Source organism: Scyliorhinus canicula, chromosome 9 (genome assembly GCF_902713615.1).
Source record: "Scyliorhinus canicula chromosome 9, sScyCan1.1, whole genome shotgun sequence".
NCBI classification, from domain to species: domain Eukaryota; kingdom Metazoa; phylum Chordata; class Chondrichthyes; order Carcharhiniformes; family Scyliorhinidae; genus Scyliorhinus; species Scyliorhinus canicula.
This window is the reverse complement of record NC_052154.1, coordinates 69,404,963-69,425,397: the sequence shown is the minus strand read 5'-3', so window position 1 is coordinate 69,425,397 and position 20,435 is coordinate 69,404,963. Positions and strand designations below refer to the sequence as shown.

At 43.6% G+C, this 20,435-nt stretch overlaps 1 protein-coding gene across 4 annotated transcripts in view; it reads right to left on the bottom strand.

The window, feature by feature from the left end:
* Positions 1-3,698: 3,698 nt before the first annotated feature.
* Positions 3,699-20,435, bottom strand: part of psme3ip1 (proteasome activator subunit 3 interacting protein 1) — a 137,526-nt gene continuing 120,789 nt past the window's right edge. For all 4 annotated transcript variants that reach the window (XM_038806862.1, XM_038806865.1, XM_038806864.1 and 1 more), the window contains 2 exons: positions 9,782-9,846; positions 3,699-4,288 (listed from right to left, as the gene is read on the bottom strand). In XM_038806862.1, coding sequence (XP_038662790.1) covers positions 4,065-4,288; positions 9,782-9,846 — 289 coding nt within the window. In that variant the 3' untranslated portion in view covers positions 3,699-4,064. The remainder of the gene's footprint in view (positions 4,289-9,781; positions 9,847-20,435) is intronic.

Here is a 20,435-nt window from a genome sequence, read left to right as displayed (position 1 = left end):
CCTCTGTGAAGGTGCCAACCACCTCGAGCATCACCGTGTAAGCAACGGAAAGAGCACACAGAATCCAGAGTGTCTCAGCCACCCACCTCATCCATCACCACCTGTCCCATCTGTGGAAAGACTGCAGCTCTAGGACTGGTCTATTCAGTCACCGTGGAAGCCCCCCCCCCCTCCCCCCCGGAGTAAAAGTAAGTCATCCTCGACTCTGAGGGACTGCCAAAGAAGAATAAAGTAAAACCAACCATTCCTGTCTCAGTGGTAGAGAAATTACCTAATTATTTCTTTCAGGAATGAAGCACCATATGAAAATAATCTTGGCCCACCAGCACTATTCATTTGTACTGCAACTTTGTGGGTTACTGAGTTCTCAGACTCTGTACAGAACAGCAAAATAAGTTAACCCAACATCAGGGAGGTCACAAGTCAAGATCATAATGTCACCAGTACAACTTTAGAGCAACTGCACACAGCAAATCCAGTTAAAGCAGTTGCACAATACAATTGAGGCATTCTCTTAGCTCAGGGGAAGTACTCCAACTCAGAGGAAATAATCAGTTGAAGACTTCAGCTCATAATCCAGGTCGATACTTCACTGCATGACTTTTTTTGAATATTTAGAGTACCCAATTATTTTATCCAATTAAGGGACAAGTTAGCATGGCCAATCCACCTATCCTGCACATCTTTTGGGTTCTGGGGGTGAAACCTACGCAGACACGGGGAGAATGTGCAAACTCCTCCCGGACAGTGACCCAAGGCCGGGATCCGAACCCGGGTCCTCAGCGCCGTAGGCAGCAATGCTAACCACTGTGCCACCGTGCTGCCCCTTCATTGCATGACTGAGGGAAGACTATCTTGTTGCAGAAGTTGTGTTTCAGTTGAGGTCCTAATCAAGACCCCCATCTGCCTGCTCTAATGAAGGTTAAAAAAAAAACTTTCATTTGAATCGGTGTTGATGAAAGGTCATTGGCCTGAAACCTTAATTCTGCTTCTCTCAATAAAAGCTGCAAGTATTTCCAGTGTCTTCTGTTTATATTTCAGATTTTCAGCATTTGCGTTATTTGGATTTTGTGGAAAATAATCTCATGCGCACTTTTTGAAGTAGAGGATTAGATTTCTCCTGGTGACCTGGCTAACATTTATCCTTCAAACACCATTCAAAATAGGTTCACTTTGCATCATTTGTATTGTTCTTCGTGAGAACCTGCTGTATGCAAATTGACTGCCGCATCTTCCTGCAAAACAGTGACTATTTCATGAATAATCCAGTGACTGTGAAGCACAGTGCAGCATCCTAAGGACATGAAAGGTACAATAACAAAGGAAGTTCTTCTTTATTGCCATTACCCCTTTTGCTTATTTTACTTCTTGATATTCATTGTAAAATGTTTTCTGACTGACCAAAATTTACCACTTAAAGCAAACATGCAAATTGCCAAAGGGGTTCACAGCATTGAAGTAGAGCAGCGAGTTCGTTATGAGCAGATTTATCCTGACATTTGACAATGCGGAAAATTTCCAGTGGTGACGGCAAAGCCACGTCAAGTGAAGACAAAATGCTCTCCCACAGGCTGAGCCATCGTCCAAAAATCTGAGAGGTCCACACAGGCCAAGGGACAACGTCTGGGGGCATCTTACATGGCCAATGCCAATCATGGTTTTCATGGTGTTTCCTATTGAGAACCCAAGAGTGGGACATTTAGCTCCAGCGACATCAGGAAAGACCAGTGAATCCAAAAGGGGGAGGGACAGAGCTGAAGGGGCTCCCATTCAAAACAGCCCAGAACAGATTCCGTTACCTGGGGATCCAAATAGCCAGAGACTGGACACAGATCCACAAGTGGAACCTGACCAGCCTGGTGGAGGAAGTAAGAAAAGACCTTCAAAGGTGGGACTCACTCCCACTCTCCCTGGCGGGAAGAGTGCAGACGATCAAGATGAACGTACTGCCAAGGTTCCTCTTCCTGTTTAGATCCATCCCGATCTGCATCCCCAAGGCCTTTTTCCAAAACATAGACAGGCTAATCATGGTGTGGTGTTTGTGTGTGTGGGGCGGGGGGGATGGTGGGGGGGAGAACCCGAGAATTCCCAAACCAACGCTGCAAAGAGGGAAAGTCAGAGTGGTGCTGGCTCTGCTGAACCTACAATACCACCACTGGGCAGCAACGGTGGAAAAAGTGAGGGGATGGGTGCAAGAATCCAACACGGATTGGGTACACGTGGAGGAGGCCTCCTGTAAAGGAACAACCCTCCAGGCCCTGGCCACAGCAGCACTTCCATCCTCCTCAACAAGGTACACAACGAGGCCCCAGTTGAGACAACACTTCGGGATAATCAAAATTTCCCTTATGGCCCACATATGCGGCAATCACAGATGCCCCCCAGCCATGCTAGATGCCACCTTCAAAAGATGGAGGCGGGACGGGGGCACAGTGACGGTCGGGGACTTCTACGTAGAGCGCAGACTGGCGACATTGAACAAACTGATGAGGAAGTGGAAACTATCAAGAGGACAGGAATTGAGACACCTCCAAATAAAGCACTTCCTCCGCAAAGAGACAGTGTGGTACCCCGAGGCCCCAGAAAGCACACTACTAGAGGACCTGATAGGCACAAGCAGCGAGGCCAGAGGGGGGGGGCTATGTGGGAAAACAGACGGACAGCTACTGGGCAAAGCCCGAGCACCACTGGACGGGACCAGGCAAAAATGGGAGGACAAACTGGGGACAGAGGTTGGATGGGGGACTCTGGGGCAAAGCACTGAGTAGGGTGAGCTCCGCCTCCTCCTGCGCAAGGCTAATGCAGCTCAAAGTGGTGCACAGGTCACACCTGCCAGAACCCGAATGAGCAGGTTCTTACCGGAGGACGACAAATATGAACGGGGCCAGAGGGGCCCAGCCAACCATACCCACATGTTTTGGGCTTGCCCCAAGCTTGCTGGGTTCTGGACAACCATCTCCGAGGCAATGTCCAAGGTTCTGGGGCGAGTGTGAAGCCATGCCCAATAGTGGCAATCTTCGGGGTTTCGGAGCAACCAGAGTTACACATGGGGAAGGGGGCCAACGCCCTCGCTTTTGCTTCCCTAATCGCACGCCAGAGAATCCTGCTTGGCTGGCGATCAGCAGCAACACCCATAGCTGCAGACTGGCTTGCTGACCTTTCGGAATTTCTCCACCTGGAGAAGATTAAGTACGGAATCCGAGGGTCAGAGGAAAGCTTCCTGGATATTTGGGGGCAGTTTGTCGGCCTGTTCCAAAACCTGTCTGAGGCCAGCAACGAAGAGTAAGCCATGGAAAAAAAAAGATGAAGAACCAAAGCACTGCACAACCGGGGGGGGTTGGAGAAAAATGGGGAAACCACGAGAGAAGAGGAAGGGTGCTGAAACCAATGGAGGGGGGAGGAGGAAGGAGAGGATATCATAGACCGATCCAGAGGGCAGCAAATGTACGTACAGTTAGTCAAATGAAGGACAAAACAAACCTCTCTGTAAAATAAAGCAAATTAGCGCGGGCAAGAAAAATGTAATGTATATAAGTAACAATTGTTTATAAATATGTGAAAAGCCAATAAAAAGATTTTCAAAAAAAAAAAGGAAAGAGACTGTACGTTGAGTCAACTAAAAATGAAGGAGGTACATAATTGGTGAAGGAGCAAAAGGAATCTACGCAAGATAGAAAGCATACAAAGGATAAGCACCATGAAGTAACAGAGAATTTATTCACTTCTTAAAAGACTCAGAGCCATCAACAATGATACAGAGGTATCCCAACTTATCCATAGCTGTATATTAACAGCCAAAGCATAGTTAACAGTTCTACTGTCTTAACTTACAAGTAGCTGTTTTGTTTAAGCATGCGAGTGTAAAAAGAATTATTTACACTTAAAATGTTGACAATATTCAACAACATATTTCACCCTTAGATTCGAGACCCAAGGCACTCACATGTGACTGCCAGAGGTTAGACAGCCAAAGAACAAACCTTTTCTTTACCATTTTATACAGGATCCTTTGCATTACAGACCACCTCTATACAAATAAAACGCTGCCCTTGAATATTTCACTTTCACGGGCTTTCAGTAAAAGGATGGGAACGAAAGACTGAAGAGATGATTCGACCTCCAGTACTGATGATAATGTCACTGTCGGAGCTGGATTCTGCATCGGAGTCACTGCTCCCTGAGTAGGCTCCAAGGCCAGGGAGTATTCCAACACACACAGATGCTGAAGGATGCTGGATTGCTGAGCCAGTTAAGAAATCAGACTGTGCTTGATCGCAGGAGTCATCATCTGAAGAAGAACCAAATTAAATGACAGAATACAGCACAGCCTCCCTGAAATTTTACTTTTCCAATATCTAAAGAGAGCAAGTTTACATCAATTCATCAATGATGTAAAACCTTTCAATAGTTCTGGATTTAACATGGCATTAGAATCAGATACCACATCGCAAATATCCATTTTCTATGAGCTATAGGATTTTGAGATTTAAAAAAAATTAATTTGTAAAATTCAGATGTGCTTGGTATTATGATCCCAATATTAAGTCATGTGATAGAGCAGCTAATGAAAAGCTTAGGTTACACACTTACACAAGGTATAATGATCCTCCAAGCCATGATTTCTTTCCCATAGCACTATCTACTAGCTTATTCCTAACGTTTGAGTCAACCTTGGCAGAGGTACAAGAAAATAACTTCATTAATATTCTACCACCCACATGGAAGGTCTCTGTTTTGACATGAATTAACCCAACCTGTGAACTGCTCTTCCTCTCCTTTTCTAGCCCGTCTCCCGTGGGCTAGGGGAGAGAGGAATAGAGGAAGACAAAAATGCCCACACTGTCCCAAGGCTTCTTCTGCCTTTTACTTCTGAAAACCCATTCTCAGACCTTCACAAGTTGCCAGTCTATAACCCATGGAATATGGGATGTACCAAGGTCACTTTCCATCTAACAGTTCTGCTTCTTTAAGAGAAAGCCTGTAGCCTCCGTCTGGAAATTTTCCACAGTTTGTGGCTTCATGGAACAAATCCCAAATAACTCCAGCGGACTCGCACTAGTGGAATTGGGGAAAGTTCTGGAGAAATGAAGGGTTTGCATTTTTCCCAGAATACATCCTCCTCCCACCTTATTTTGAGTTTAATTTACTATCACTGATAGGAAGTCAGTCATCTGAACAGTAATGTCAGATGAACTTGGCATTACTGAAAGGTTTACAAGACATAGGACCAGGGGGCCTTCCTGGTTGACTTTAATTCTGATGCAACTTTCACTATAGAATACTAATTTGTTACACCATTTGGCTTCTGCTTTACCTGTCTGTAATAGAAAATGACCAATGCACAGCCTGTAATTGCCAACCAGTGTCACAGCATCCAAGCACAGATACACTGGCACATTTATGGAGTAATAATGCTTGCAGAATTTTAAACCTGTCGGGTAACAAAATCCAGCACCCATTACTAGAAATTCCGTATTTTTGGATACATTGCAATATGCAAAACCCAGAATATTCACTTCCCTATGAAAATAGCCAAATTAGTTGGACTAAATGTAAGCACCGACACCCGAGAGTCTAAAGATAATAAATTTGTGCTCCACTGTGTGACTGGAGCACGATTTATATCAACACTGCAGTCTAGTACTGAGGGAGTGCAGCACTGTCAGAGATGCTGTCGTTTACAAGTGGTGTTATACTGAGATATTATCTGGATAAATGCAAAAGATCTCATGGCACTATTCAAAAAAACGGAGATGGGGTGTGGAAGGAGGAGTTTCCTCCTGGCTAACATTTATCCCCTCCTCCCACCAACGTCACAAAAACAGATCAACTGGCCCTGCTTTTGGGACTTGACGAAGTTCAAACTGGCTGTAATGCTACCCTAGAAGACAACAATGGCTACATTTCATAACTAACTGTTGAATATTTCCAGCATATTCGGATTTGATTTCCCAGTGTCTACAGTACCCTGTATTTTACCTGTGTGTTCAAAAGCTACTAATTGACTGTGAATCATTTTGGGAGATGAGGGGAATACGAAGGAATTACAAATTCTTTCATTCTTAAGTCCTCCTGCAAAAATGTCAGAATAGATTAGGCCACCGAAAATAATATATTGGTTACATTACTACTTCATAATTCTGTGAGAAAGTCAGCTACTTATTGGGATTGTGGGTGCAAGAGCTTACTGGGAAAATGAAGCAGCACTAGCTGTGATGTGAGCAAAGTGACTCAGATCACTCCTGTGCTATCCTGGTGAGCAATTGCAGCACATCACTTGAAAATGGACAGGAAGCTGCACACCATTGTCATATTGCAGAATTTATGACTGAGTGGTTGAGTAGGCAATTGCAGGCTTTCATTTACAATTGATTTTTGACGCCAGGTTCAGGGTCCAAAGGATAAATTTCCAACGGTCCAGCAACATTATTTAAAAACGGAAACTTAACAGGCAAAAATAAAGGTTGGTATCGCAAGAACAAAAGGGGGCTTGGTATTTTAATGTACTTGCAAAGGGAACTGGAATTGCCATCAAATCAAAACTGTTATCCACAGTCATTTCCGAAGAATTATGAACTTCAAGGGCAGTAAGAAGTCTTACAACACCAGGTTAAAGTCCAACAGGTTTATTTCAAACACGAGCTTTCGGAGCACAGCTCCTTCCTCAGGTGAGGAGCTGCGCTCCGAAAGCTCGTGTTTGAAACAAACCTGTTGGACTTTAACCTGGTGTTGTAAGACTTCTTACTGTGCTCACCCCAGTCCAACGCCGGCATCTCCACATCATGAATTTTAAGGGGGTTACTGTAGAACCTCAAAGAGACAGAAACAAGTTGGTAGATTGGGCAGGCAGGTGGCAGATGAAGTTCAATGCAGAGAAGTGCGAGGTGATTCATTTTGGTAGGAACAACATGGAGAGAACAAATAAACTAAAAGATACAGCTCGAAACAGGTGGAGGAGCTCAGGGACCTGGGTATATATGTGCATACATCATTGAAGGTGGCATGACAGGTGGAGAGAGCAGTTAATGAAGTATACAGTAATAGGGAGAGTACAAGAGCAGGGACATTACAAGTCACTGCTTCTGCCTCAGCTGGACTTGTCCAGTTCTGGGCATCGCACTTTAGGCAGGATTGTGAAGGTGCAGATTGATTCCAGGGATTAAGAACTTCAGTTCTGAAGATAGATCAGAGACATTAGAACTTCTTTCCCCAGTGAAAAGGAGGTTAGGAGGGGATTTGATAGAGGTATTCAAAATAATGACAGTTCTGCACAGAGTAGACAGGAAGAAACTGTTCCCACTCGTGAAAGGATAGTGAATGGGAGAGCAAAGATTTAAAGTAATTAGTAAAAGGAGTAAAAGTGACATGAGGATAAACTTTTTCATACAGCGAGTGGTTAGGGTTTGAAATGCATTGCCTGAGAGTATGGTGGAGGCAGGTTCAATCAAAGCATTGAAAAGGTTATCTAAAATGTAATAATGTGCAGGGTTACGGGGAGAAGGCAGTGATTAGTACTAGAAGAGTCTGTTATTCGGAGAGCCGATGCAGACATGATGGGCCACATGGCCTCTTTCTGCCCAGTAACAATTCTGTGAATCTGTGAAGATGATCAGGAGGCTGATAATACTTCCTGGTGACATTCACACATTGAAAGTTAAAAAGGTTTCATTTGCCACTCAGCATTGCTAAAGAGTGCAGGTGTTAAGGCTGAGAGAATTTCCTGGTGGGTGACAGTCTGATTGACAAATTCATGGATCTGAAGAGCTGGATCAAGGTCACAGGTTAAGCCTGTTCAGCAAGCGAGAAAGAAACATATGATTTGTAAAGACAGTCTGCTCTGGCAGAAACTTGGGAGAGGAAAAGCATAGTGCCAACTGGATTGAACAAGAACGCCAGTTTGCTAAGTGTATTTAGCTCATGAATAGGAGTCGCATTAACACACATCCAAGCACACTTCCATTGCAAACTCCACCCCTGCGGCACTCAAAGCTGACAGTAGTGTATGACATTACAAATGTGGCATGCTTTATTTTCTATGTTAGGAGGATGTATCATACAGCTTTACTCCAAGGGCAGCACGGTAGCATTGTGGATAGCACAATTGCTTCACAGCTCCAGGGTCCCAGGTTCGATTCCGGCTTGGGTCACTGTCTGTGCAGAGTCTGTACATCCTCCCCGTGTATGTGTGGGTTTCCTCCGGGTGTTCCGGTTTCCTCCCACAGTCCAAAGATGTGCAGGGTAGGTGGATTGGCCATGATAAATTGCCCTTAGTGTCCAAAATTGCCCTTAGTGTTGGGTGGGAATACTGGGTTATGGGGATAGGGCGGAGGTGTTGACCTTGGGTAGGGTGCTCTTTCCAAGAGCCGGTGCAGACTCGATAGGCTGAATGGCCTCCTTCTGCACTGTAAATTCTATGTAATTCTATGTAAAAATCATTACTCTGTATGTTCACATATTAAATAAACTAGCTTGTTTCATTAGTGTTCATCAGTCTTCCATCTAAAGGATAGGAGAAAATAGATTGGCATTGCCATAAATAGACATTAATGGAATTACAGGATCCAGTTCAGTTCAGGGATTTTTATTGTTACAACTCACTGCTAGGTATACGAATCTATAAGAAAGAGAGAGAATGCGCGCGAGAGAGACAGCACGCAGACCTGAAATTTGTAATACCTACCTTCATTGTTGGGCTTATGTGTGGTATAGAGATACCAGTAGAAAGATACCAGTAGAAACAAAGAAAAGCAGCCCTGTAACTACTGAGTGTAATGAAAACCAGATTCCCAATGAGCCAATGGGAAAATGTGTACTTGGTATTGTATTGAGGTACAGAGAATTGTACAGCAAACCGGTCTCACAAGTGCTAGTCAAACAGCAGTTACAACATAACTCAGTATTTGCAGACGATGGTGAGGAAACAAGAGGACATGGAAGGAAGAAAGCAACCAGCCAAGGCTCCTGCCATAATTGTCATCTTGTGAGCACTGCTGGAAGGTTGGGTAAACTGATATAATTAAAAGCAAGATTAGACTTGGGTGTGATGCCTGCACTCGAGACTAGATTCAGGGGATGGCCGATGCCTGTTGAAAAAAGAGAAAAGTGGTAGCCTTGTTGCTTTTCTAGTGGGAGGAGATATGTCAAAGTAGATGGCACCAGAAAAGGTGGAGACCATTTGCAACTAGCATGTTGTAACTAGCATGACATGCAATTACAATGAACAGTGCATTAAACAAAAGCTCCTTTTCAATACCGTTTTTTGATTAATCCTAAACAGAGAGGATCACGGGGCAGTACGGTGGCACAGTGGTTAGCATTGCTGCCTACGGTGCTGAGGACCCGGGTTCGAATCCCGGCCCTGGGTCACTGTCCGTGTGGAGTTTGCACATTGAATGAAAATGAAATGAAAATTGCTTATTGTCACGAGTAGGCTTCAATGAAGTTACTGTGAAAAGCCCCTAGCCGCCACATTCCGGCACCTGTCCGGGGAGGCTGGTACGGGAATCAAACCATGCTGCTGGCCTGCTTGGTCTGCTTTAAAAGCCAGCGATTTAGCCTGGCGAGCTAAACCAGCCCCGTGTCTGCGTGGGTTTCACCCCCACAACCCAAAGATGTGCAGCATAGGTAGATTGGCCACTCTAAATTGCCCCTTAATTAGAAAAAATAATTGTGCACTCTAATTTTTTTTAAAAACGAAAAAAAAAAACAGAGAGGATCACACTACCCATATTGGTGGATACAGAGCATACATGTCAACGGCGGTTTGGAAATCATCACTTACCATCATGACCACTTCCGTCAATGTTATCTGTCTTCTGTTTTTTGGCTATATCAGAGCTTGCTGAGCTAGAATGAAGTGACAATGAAATTCAATTGTAAAAGTGGAAAGAACATCTTTAAATATTGGTTTCTCCATCCGAAGATCAATAATAAATTAAAATTCTCAATTAATTTAAAGGCTGCAAGAACAATCACTGCAGTCAGCTATTGCTGTTAAAACAGACCAAGCTATACCAAAGGACATAAAGGTGCCCTTCATCAGTTCTTTGTTTTAAAAAACAATCATTTTTATACACTTTCTATGCTGTGTACAGCTATGAACAAATCTGGGAATAGAGCCCTGCAGGGCAAGAATGTGTGAAAGTGTTTACAACAGGCTGCTGTCTTCCTGTGTTAGTAATCTCACGCCATTTGGTAACAGTTCAAAGCGGAGAAATCCTTAATCTTTCTTCTTCAGATGGAAATAACTATAATGGAGCCAATTTCATTGATGGAGGCATTCATTGAAAGAATTATTATATATTTAATAAAGGAAGTGAAGTAAACTGTAAAGGGGAGCCCAAAGAATTTATTGGTTACAGACGGGTTAGGGGGATGCAATCGGGCAAAACCCCAGGACCAGACGAATATCCGGTTGAGTTTTATAAGAAGTTTTCCGGGCTGTTGGGACCGTTCCTGGTAAAGGCTTTTAATGAGTCAAAAGAGCTGGGAGTGCTCCCCCCAACGTTATTGCAGGCATTGATTTCCCTTATTTTGAAGCGGGATAAGGATCCGGAGAGCTGTGGCCTGATTGGCCAATCTCCCCGTTATATGTAGATGCAAAATTGTTTGCAAAGATCTTGGCCACACGCATAGAGGACTGTGTTCCGGGGGTAATAAGGGAGAACCAGACGTGATTTGTTAAGGGACGACACCCGATGTCCAACATTAGACAGCTCATTAATGTAATAATGATGCCTGTGGAGGGGCACAAGGTCAAGGTGGTGGCCGCCAAGGATGCAGAAAAGGCCTTTGACCGAGTGGAGTGGAAGTACTTGTGGGATGTTCTGGGAGGGCTTGGGTTCGGGCAGGGATTTATGGATTGGGTCTGGTTGCTATATCAGGCACTGGTGGCGAATCCAAGGACAAACCGGGTTCGATCAGAATATTTTAGTCTATGCTGGGGATGAGACAGCGGTGTCCACTCTCCTCACTACTGTTTGCCCTGGCCACAAAGCCTTTGGCAATGGCGCTGAGAGAATTGAACATTTGGTGGGGGATAGTGAGAGGGGGGTGTAACATAGGGTCATGCTCTATGCGGATGATTTGCTCCTTTATATAACAGACCCGTTGGGGGGAATTACAGGAATGCTGGTGAAATTTGGTCGGTTCCTGGTTACAAACTGAATATGGGCAAGAGTGAGGTTTTTGTGATCCAGGCAAAGGGGCAGGAGAGGAGACTGAGGGAGATGCCGTTCAAAGTGTTGCGAGGGAGTTTTAGGTACCTGGGGATTCAGATGTCAAGGGACAGGGGTCAGCTTCATAAACTAAATTTGGGCAGGTTAATTGAGCAAATGAAAGGGGACTTCCGTAAGTAGGACGTGCTCCTGCTGTCACTGGTGGGGAGGGTACGGACTGTGAAAATGACAGCCCTCCCAAGATTGCTGTTCGTGTTTCAGTGTCTTCCAATCTTCCTCCCCGAGGCATTTTGTAGGAAGATAAATGTGGCGATCGCGGGTTTTATGTGGGCCGGGAGAGCCCCGAGGCTGAAGAAGGTCCTTCTTGAAGGGGACGCGGGGAGGGGGCTTGGCCATTCCGAACTTTATTAATTACTACTGGGAGGCTAATATATCGATGGTTAGGAAATGGGAAGCGGGGGAGGGGTTGGTGTGGAAGCGAGTGGAGGCAGCATCTTGCAAGGGCATAAGTCTGAAGACTTTGTTAACGGCACCTATGCCATTCTCGCCGGCTTGGTACTCCACAAGCCCAGTGGTAGTGGCACCCTGAGAGTGTGAGGGCAATGGAGGCAGCACATGAGACTGGTCACCGATCTGTGATAATCACAGTCCGGAGGTAGGTCCCGAGCTTTCCTCACCTCCCACTAAGGGGACTACAGGATAAGGTGATGTCTAAAGCAGGAGCTGGGGAAGGGAAGGTCTCAGAAATAAATAAGGAACTGATGGAGTGGGAAGGGCTCCCAATTGGTGACATGAAGAGGAAGTGGGAGGAAGAGCTGGGAGGGAGTTGGAAGTTGGGTTATGGGAGAAGGTTCTGAGGAGAGTTAATGCATCCTCGTCATGTGCCAGGCTTAGTCTGATCCAGTTCAAGGTGGTCCACAGGGCTCATATGGCTGTGGTCCAGATGAGGTGTTTTGAGGAGGTGGAGGACAGGTGTGGGCGTGTGGGGGAAGTCCTGTAAATCATGTACATGTTTTGGCTGTATCCGAAGCCGAGGGGATTTTGGCAGGGATTTTCAGATGTCATGTCAGAGGTCCTGGAAGGGAGGGTGACTCTGAGCCCAGAGGTGGCAATATTTGGAGTGTCGGAAGATCCGGGAGTCCGAGGGGGAAGAGAAGCCGACGTTTTGGCCTTTGCCTCCCTGGTGGCCCGGAGATAGATTTTGCTGGGATGGAGGGACTCGGAGCCTCCAAAGTCAGGGGTTTGCGTCAGTGACATGGCAGGGTTTGCGTCAGTGACATGGCAAGGTTTCTTAGGCTAGAGAAAATTAAGTTCACCTTAAGGGGTTCATTACAGGGGTTCGCTCGGAGGTGGCAGCCATTCATCGACTTCTTCAAGGAAAATTGACCGTCAGCAGGGGGAGGGGGGATGGAAAGGGAGGTATGGATGTGACGATTAAGGGCAGGGAATCTAATATATGGGTAGTTAGGCTTTAGGGCTGGGGTGGGGTTATTGTGGGGTTTTTGCTCTGTTGTTTAAAATGTTAAATTTATAAGTGCCTCAATAAAATATTTTCTTTAAAAAAAAGACATTTATTCAGCATGACAGCAGTATTTACACAGGACCCAGTTACACACCTCAGGGTCGTCACTCCTCTCTGTCAGCTGCTATACTAGTAGTGGTTAACTCACAAGCCAATCAGCACTAGGGAACAATTATCCCCAGCTGGAAGAGTCCTATCCAGGGTTATAACAGTAAGTAAATTAGACCCAAAACCACACACACAATAATCTGTCAAAAGCAGGTAAAACAGTTGAAGCCTTCGAAGGAATAGGTTGGACAAGATCCAATTTGTGTTTCAAAGAAGAATATCTTGACAGATAAGATTGTTCCACTCTTTATAGTTCAATTTGATTTGGACTTTCAAAAGACTTCGACAGGGACCCACACCAAAGACGTCTAATGAAACTAAAACTCACAGGAATCCAGCATGTGATTGGGATAGTTGGATAAAAAATGATGAACAGCACACAGGTGTCATCCAGGGAGAAGCTCTCGAGTAATGTACGGTTATGATTTCTTACTTACAGAAATGCCTCAATGCAGAAACTCATTTTAAATATTACATTTGTAAACAACACTAAAAAGGTCAAAAGATGTTGTCAGTCTTCTGTTCACAATTGAGAGTTTAGGTTTCTTAAGCCATTAGGGAAAATAATGGTAAATTAGATCTAGTTTCAACAAATGCAATGTATTACGCAGTGGTCCGAAAAATAAAAAATTAAAGATGTAAAGTGAAGGAACAGGATTAGCACAGGAAGGTAGAAAGGCACCTGAGAGTAACAGTGCTTTCAATTTTGAGAAGATGAGGAGCAGCAATAAACAGAGTTTGGATATTAGGACGGAAAATCAGAACAGTGGTGATACAAAGGTTTTATAATGCACTGGTCATATCATACCAGAAACATTGTCTACAATTTTGGTTAGGACACTTTAAAAAGGACATACATTAATTGGTCAGGGTGTAAAACAGAGCAAGAATGATCCCCAATGTACTGAGGATCAGCCACAAAAAAGAAGTTCTGCAATCTGGAGCTACAATAATTAAAGAAAGATCTCAGAGATATAAATGCATATGATACATACGCAAGGTGAATCTGGGATATGATTTCAAACTATGTCAAGGTAGCACATGACGAACTGAAATAAATAAAAAGTAGATGTAAAATAGATCAATTAGAAAGGTTTCATTTTCATGTGTAATGAACATTTGAAATTATCTTCCAGACAAGCAGACATTAAAGAAACAGTAGGATGCTGGTGTGGATAAAATGCGAGTAGTAGAGGGAGGGATAAGTCAATTGGTCTTTTCTCATGAATTGATGAGCTTTTGTTTCGGCTTTTCAGACTTTAATCAGCTTCCTTTGAATGTATTTAATTGCTAGCAAAATGGTCAGTGGAATTGAACAGCGAGATCAGTAGAATAATTTCAACCAGCAGCTGCACATCATAAAAATTATATCCCACTGGTCACTTCATTTGAAATTGAGAAATGAGTATTATTTAAATGATAATAATGTCATATCTATTTATAGCAACTAATTTCAATTGAATAATGAAGATCCTCTTCAAGCTGTCATTCATTATAAAGAGCGTTCCTTCCTGGTCTCAGTCAGGTCATGACAATTTGGTGTAATTTCTGTTCTCAAAAGTGTGACTGGAAGGTAAGGTTGAGTCTACCAGAACCAAACTGACTCAGGTGCAAAAATAAAATGAAATGTTGGAGGCATCCTTCCCTGCAGCGTTATGTCCCGCAGGAAAGTGCAGGAAAGGTTGTCCCGAAGCGTGGTACATTGGCGAGACCATGCAGACGCTGCGACAACAAATGAACGGACATCGCGCGACAATCACCAGGCAGGACTGTTCCCTTCAAGTCGCGGAACACTTCAGCAGTCAAGGGCATTCAGCCTCTGATCTCCGGGTAAGGGTTCTTCAAGGCGGCCTTCAGGACGCGCGACAATGCAGAATCGGCAAGCAGAAACTTATAGCCAAGTTCCGCACACATGAGTACGGCCTAAACCGGGACCTGGGATTCATGTCGCATTACATTCCCCCCCCCCCCCCCCCCACCACCACCATCTGGCCTGGGCTAGCAAAATCCTACCAACTGTCCTGGCTTGAGACAATTCACACCTCTTTAACCTGGGGTTACCCCTACCTCTGGATCTGTAAAGATTCAATTACCTGCAAATACTCGCATTCTAAGCATTGTCTGGCATCTTTGAATTTGTCCATATATATATGTTTCTGGATCATACCTCTTCATTCGATTTACAATAAAACAGTTTTACGATGGAGGGAAATCAAGTGCCCTCAGAGCAAAAGCACTTAAAGTTGAACCAAATCATTGTCGATACAGCAAACTATCACCAATTCTGCCCTGTTAAACTTAGCAGTGCCACTTTAATTGTGCAAAAGACTTCACGCTTCTGGGTTTCAGAAAAAATAACTCAAGTTCTTAATTATTTTGAACTTATTCACTGTGTGCCAGCCATAGTCTTGTTATTTCTCAGCAGAACAATGGCTATATATAGCTTTAGTCACAGGGGAAGAAAGACAACTGTGATTCTGATTGATTTCTGAATCATCAGCAATATGAAATGCACAACCAAAAATTATTTGACATTTTGCTTGCAGTTTTTCCATGTCGTGATACATTTCATTTACAGCAAGGGTACCCTATGATGCACTATAGCCTTGTTCGGCATGAAAAATCAGGCCTCTTTACCTTCACATTTGACACCTCTTTTCATTTACTTCTTTAACAAACTGGGTGGTATTCAGAGGGTTTCAATGCAGCTAGAGCATTTTTGTCACCTCTGCTATTAATTTCACACCAATGAAACAACTCGTCTTGCTCTTTCATCAATCAAGACCTGTTTAAAGGTCATCTCCTTCTCTCAAGTTTGTAGTATGGTACAAAGGGTCGAATCAATTGGACCTTCTTCCCTTATGGGTCCTTAATAATTGACAGCAAGTATTCAATTGGTTACTTCCAAAAGATTACTGTGTGCAACAACCATGCAATCTAGCAATAAAAAAAAATCACATCTGCATACCACTTTAATTCCTCCTGCAGGCTACCTGTCACAAAGTTTGTTGATGGGTGACTGTGCTTCTGTTCATCTCGGGAACTTTGCAACTTCAGTGTGGGAGGTTATAACCTTCCGAAAAACATGGCCTTTTCACTTTTTCCCTCTCCTGCTCAGAATTTAACAACTGGGAGTTTTTTTTTCTCTGCTCATCTCAAGTCCTAGAACTCGAAACAGCTAACGGGTATAGGACAGACCTGAAAGTTCAATACTTTTCTATCTTACTTTCCTCCCCTCCTCCCCTGTTTTGGAGTCCCACTCACAACATTGAGGTTGTGGGTTAGCAACACCACTAAACTTAGATTAGATTGATTGTGTAATCCGATAGCAAAAGATGAATTGCTATATTTGCATAGCATATACCATTCTTATGGATAAAGACCAGTAGGTTATTTGTTTCAAGACTTCTTCCAATGGTGCCGTTCACGTAAAAAATTGAAAATGTAATGGTTAAGGTTGAATCTATTGCAAATTTTTCACTACTTTATTGGAAGTACTTGGACTCCACTCAGTGCTCCACCCCAGGAAGCAGCAGCAAGGCAGAAATTGCGAAATAGTCACATGGAGGAATAAATGCTAAACACCTTCTATCTTTTCTATGGTGAAAGGCAGCGGTACGTCAGCTACTTGATTTTTCAAGAGGATAATCAGTCATTCACAATCAAATTTCCTCAGTCTCCATTCCAGGTGAGATGGGTTTCAATAATTTGACTGTTTTTGCCCAAAGCTCATCATCCCAGTATTGACTTTATAATAAATCTGCTAATGCATTGAATGCCTTTGCTGCCTCACTATAATGAAGCCTAGCAGATTACTCTAGAGAAGTGTCATTTCACTGGAAGTATGGAGAGAACATCGAAAGCTCATCTGCCCAAAATTCTTTCACTGACCAATAAATGCTGGATCAAGGGCACCATTGGAAGAAGTCTAGCAGCAAGTCATTGACTGCTCTTTCCCCTGAAGACTGGTGAATGCTGTGCAAACATCGAAGTGAAAAAATGGAAAAAGATGTCCGGGACTACAGCATTCTAAAGCACAGCAGCAGCATCCTGTGATATAAAATCAAGGTGTATTTAAGTTTTGCAAACTTGACTATACAATAGAGAAATTGAGCTCAAGTTTACTGCTCCTCACCCAACTCGCCCCACGCCATGTCATGCCTCGCCCCCATGGAGAGGTTATGGTAATACAGCTGGTTCTGACTTTGGACTAGCCACCCAGATATTGATAATTCAAATCCAACCATGCCAAGTGACTTATAAATTGGCACCAAGGGATAAAAAAAAAGTGACCATGAAATTGCTGGATTGTCATAGAAACCAAACTGATTCACAAATATTCTTTAGCCTACACTTTATCCCAGTCTCAAGTCAAATGGTTGTATCTTAATGCCCTCAGAAGTGACTTAACACACTCTTCAGTTGCAAAAGCAAGAACTAGAAATCTCATCACTGCCACCCAGGGCAATTAGGGATGCCCACCTCCCAAGATCAATTTTAAAATATGTCATGGATCTAAAATGGTTCTCATATATTTACTTAGAACACAGCACAATGCAGTTTCTGAGCAGACACAGTCAAGGACATTTTGTACCCATCTAAAATGGCCACCTGCAAAGGACCATGGGAATTGTGGGCACAGACAAGTACACAGCCTCTGTGTATTGTGCAAAGAAGCCAGACCTGACAGAAACTTGCGCATATTAAAAGTCAATCACCATTTCACCAGGACTATAGAGTTTGAATCATGGAACGGCAACAGTAGCAGACTAACAGGCGCCACTTCCCCTTATTTGGAAAGGCCTACGTGCCTGGGACAATGACAGCTAGGACCCGTCCAGCCACCGAGGTATCCGCCCCTTAATTGGCCAGGATCAATGAGGGTGATCGAAACCCAATCGATCCATTGGATCTGGATTTAGGACCGCCCAAAAGTGCGCGAAAGAGAAGGAGGATAAGAAGCCCTGCGCATTAGGGATCGGCCTCTTTTGGACCGGCTTGTGTGCGACCAATTGCACCATATCAACCAGCCAAGTTCAAGGACCCGCGATCGCTACCTGAAGGACAAGCCCAGCCAAGACAAACCTGACAACTTCCAACCGACCCAAGTGGACACAGATAAAGGCTTTATCTCCCGCACAGAGCCAGTCACCCCAAAGTAAAGTAAAGGTCATCTTAGTTATTAGGTCCAGTTTAGCGCATAGCCACGTGTATCATTGCACATTGAAATAAGTCGTGTTTGTTAATAAACTGTCTTTTGAACTAATATACTGGTTGCATGGCCATTTGGTCAAAAATAGAAATATCTTGTGGTTCACATAGAAATAAAGAAGTCAACAATTTCACTTTAGTTTCAGTTCTAAAAGTAAACTTAATACAATGGAGTGTAAGACATACAAAAAAAAAATCACCTGAACAGAATTTGATGCTGTTCTAAAAGGTTCTAAATTACCATGAATAGCTGATAAAAAAATATAAAGTAGATTGCTACAAAAGAACCTTTAGCTTTTGAAGCGTCATCTCAAAGTAGGTCTAAATCTTTCATCTTAAACTTAGAGGCCGATTATATTTCAAATAATTTTGGGTTTCAAACTCACATACTTACACTACAAAGGCCTAAGCCCAGACTAGCTGTAGTCTAAATTAAATAAAATGGTTTAAAAAGTAAGACATTGCACTGAAAAATAAAAGTTGGGTGCAGTCAACTTGGGTCGTGTCAGCTCAGGTCACATACTTTCTACACTAAAGGTCAATGAGGTTCAATAGAAGTGTGGTTTTTTGGGTGTTAAGTTTTCAGATCTATGGATAAAGGACACTCAAACTGTATTAGAATCATAGAATTTACAGTGCAGAAGGAGGCCATTCAGCCCATCAAATCTGCACCGGCCCTTGGAAAGAGCACCCCACTTAAGCCCCATGCCTCCACCCTATCCCCTTTATCCCGGTAACCCAGTAACCCCACCTAACCATTTTGGACACTAAGGAGAATTTAGAATGGCCAATCCACCTAGCTTGCATGTCTTTGGACTGTAGGAGGAAACCGGAGCACCCGGAGGAAACCCACGCACACACGGGGAGAATGTGCAGACCCCACACAGACAGTGACCCAAGCCGGGAATCAAAGCAACTGTGCTAACCACTATGCTACCGTGCTGCCCAAAGTTTTAGTCCAAGTTTTACCTTTCTCACTTAATTATCCTAGTTTTAACTCCCAGTGGAAATGTTGGGAAGGCCAGGTTTAATAATTTGTTCAGTTATGTATCATGATCAAGCCATCAAAGTATACCAATTAACCTAATAGGATATCTGCTCAACGTAGTCAATGTAAGAGACCAATATCACACTACGTGAGCCTTCGCCTGTCACTGCACCCTGATGTGACAAATGAAATACACCACATGGCCCTTGTCCTGTGCAAAGTGCCGTGAAGTCAGTCACATCTGAGTTTGCAACGATTATACTTCCCAGCCATTAATACTCAGCAGTTATACCCGAGTTAGAAGGCCCTACAGTGTGAAGTAAAACAGTTGTGTATCTCAAGCTACAATCTAGGTCTTAAGTTGTTTTAGTCTTTTAACTTTAGCATTAAAAAGAAACAGTCACTTTCCTTTAAAGCATGTAACAGACCTATGCATTACATTGGATCTGGAACTTTGGAATCAGGTTCTGTGATTCGTTTTTGAGGTTATGTAGTTCTCGTAACTTTTATTTCTTATGAACATGTATTCATTGAATCTGTCATTCTGTAACGTGCATCTTCCTACCTCAACTTTAACACACCGATCATCTCTATGCACTGATTTGGTAAGTACTGCAGTGGTTTTATAATTGCCATATTAGTTCAAGAATATTGGACTCGTTTTTTTTTTTTTAAGTAACTTGTTTCAGGCATCAGCAGTCACTAGGAAGTCACAGGTAGGTGTTTGAACATTCTATAATGCCTAAGATTTATCAATTTGGCACTTTAGGATAAGGAGGCCAAAATATTCATCATTCGGATGTAACAACTTCCAGTGACGGTAATGCGCTGAGCAGTCGCACATCAGGTGGCTCTCCTCCAGAATACAATCAAACAGGCACTTTTGATGAATTTAGCCAGAACATTCAGACTTACTTCACCCATAAGAAAGAAAGGGAGGGTAGCACGGTGGCGCAGTGGGTTAGCCCTGCTGCCTCACAGCACCGAGGTCCCAGGTTCCATCACGACTCTGGGTCACTGTCCATGTGGAGTTTGCACATTCTCTCCATGTCTGCGTAGGTCTCGCCCCCACAACCCAAAGATGTGCAGGCTAGGTGGATTGGCTACGCTAAATTGTCCCTTAATTGGAAAAAATGAATTGTATACTCTAAAGACTCTAAAGTTATAAATTTTATAACTTTATTTGGGGAAGAGGGCCGATGCCCTTGCTTCCTTAAATCGCCCGCTGGAGAATCCTGCTCGCAGGACCACCCACAGCAGCAAACTGGCTGGCAGACCTATTGGAATTTCTCCATCCGGAGAAGATCAAACACACCATCCAAAGGTCGGACGAAGGCTTCAACAAAACATGGGGGTAATTCATCAGCCTGTTCCAAGCCAATAACGGATAGGAAGGGAGGAGGGGGCGGGGGTACCTATCGGAACGAAC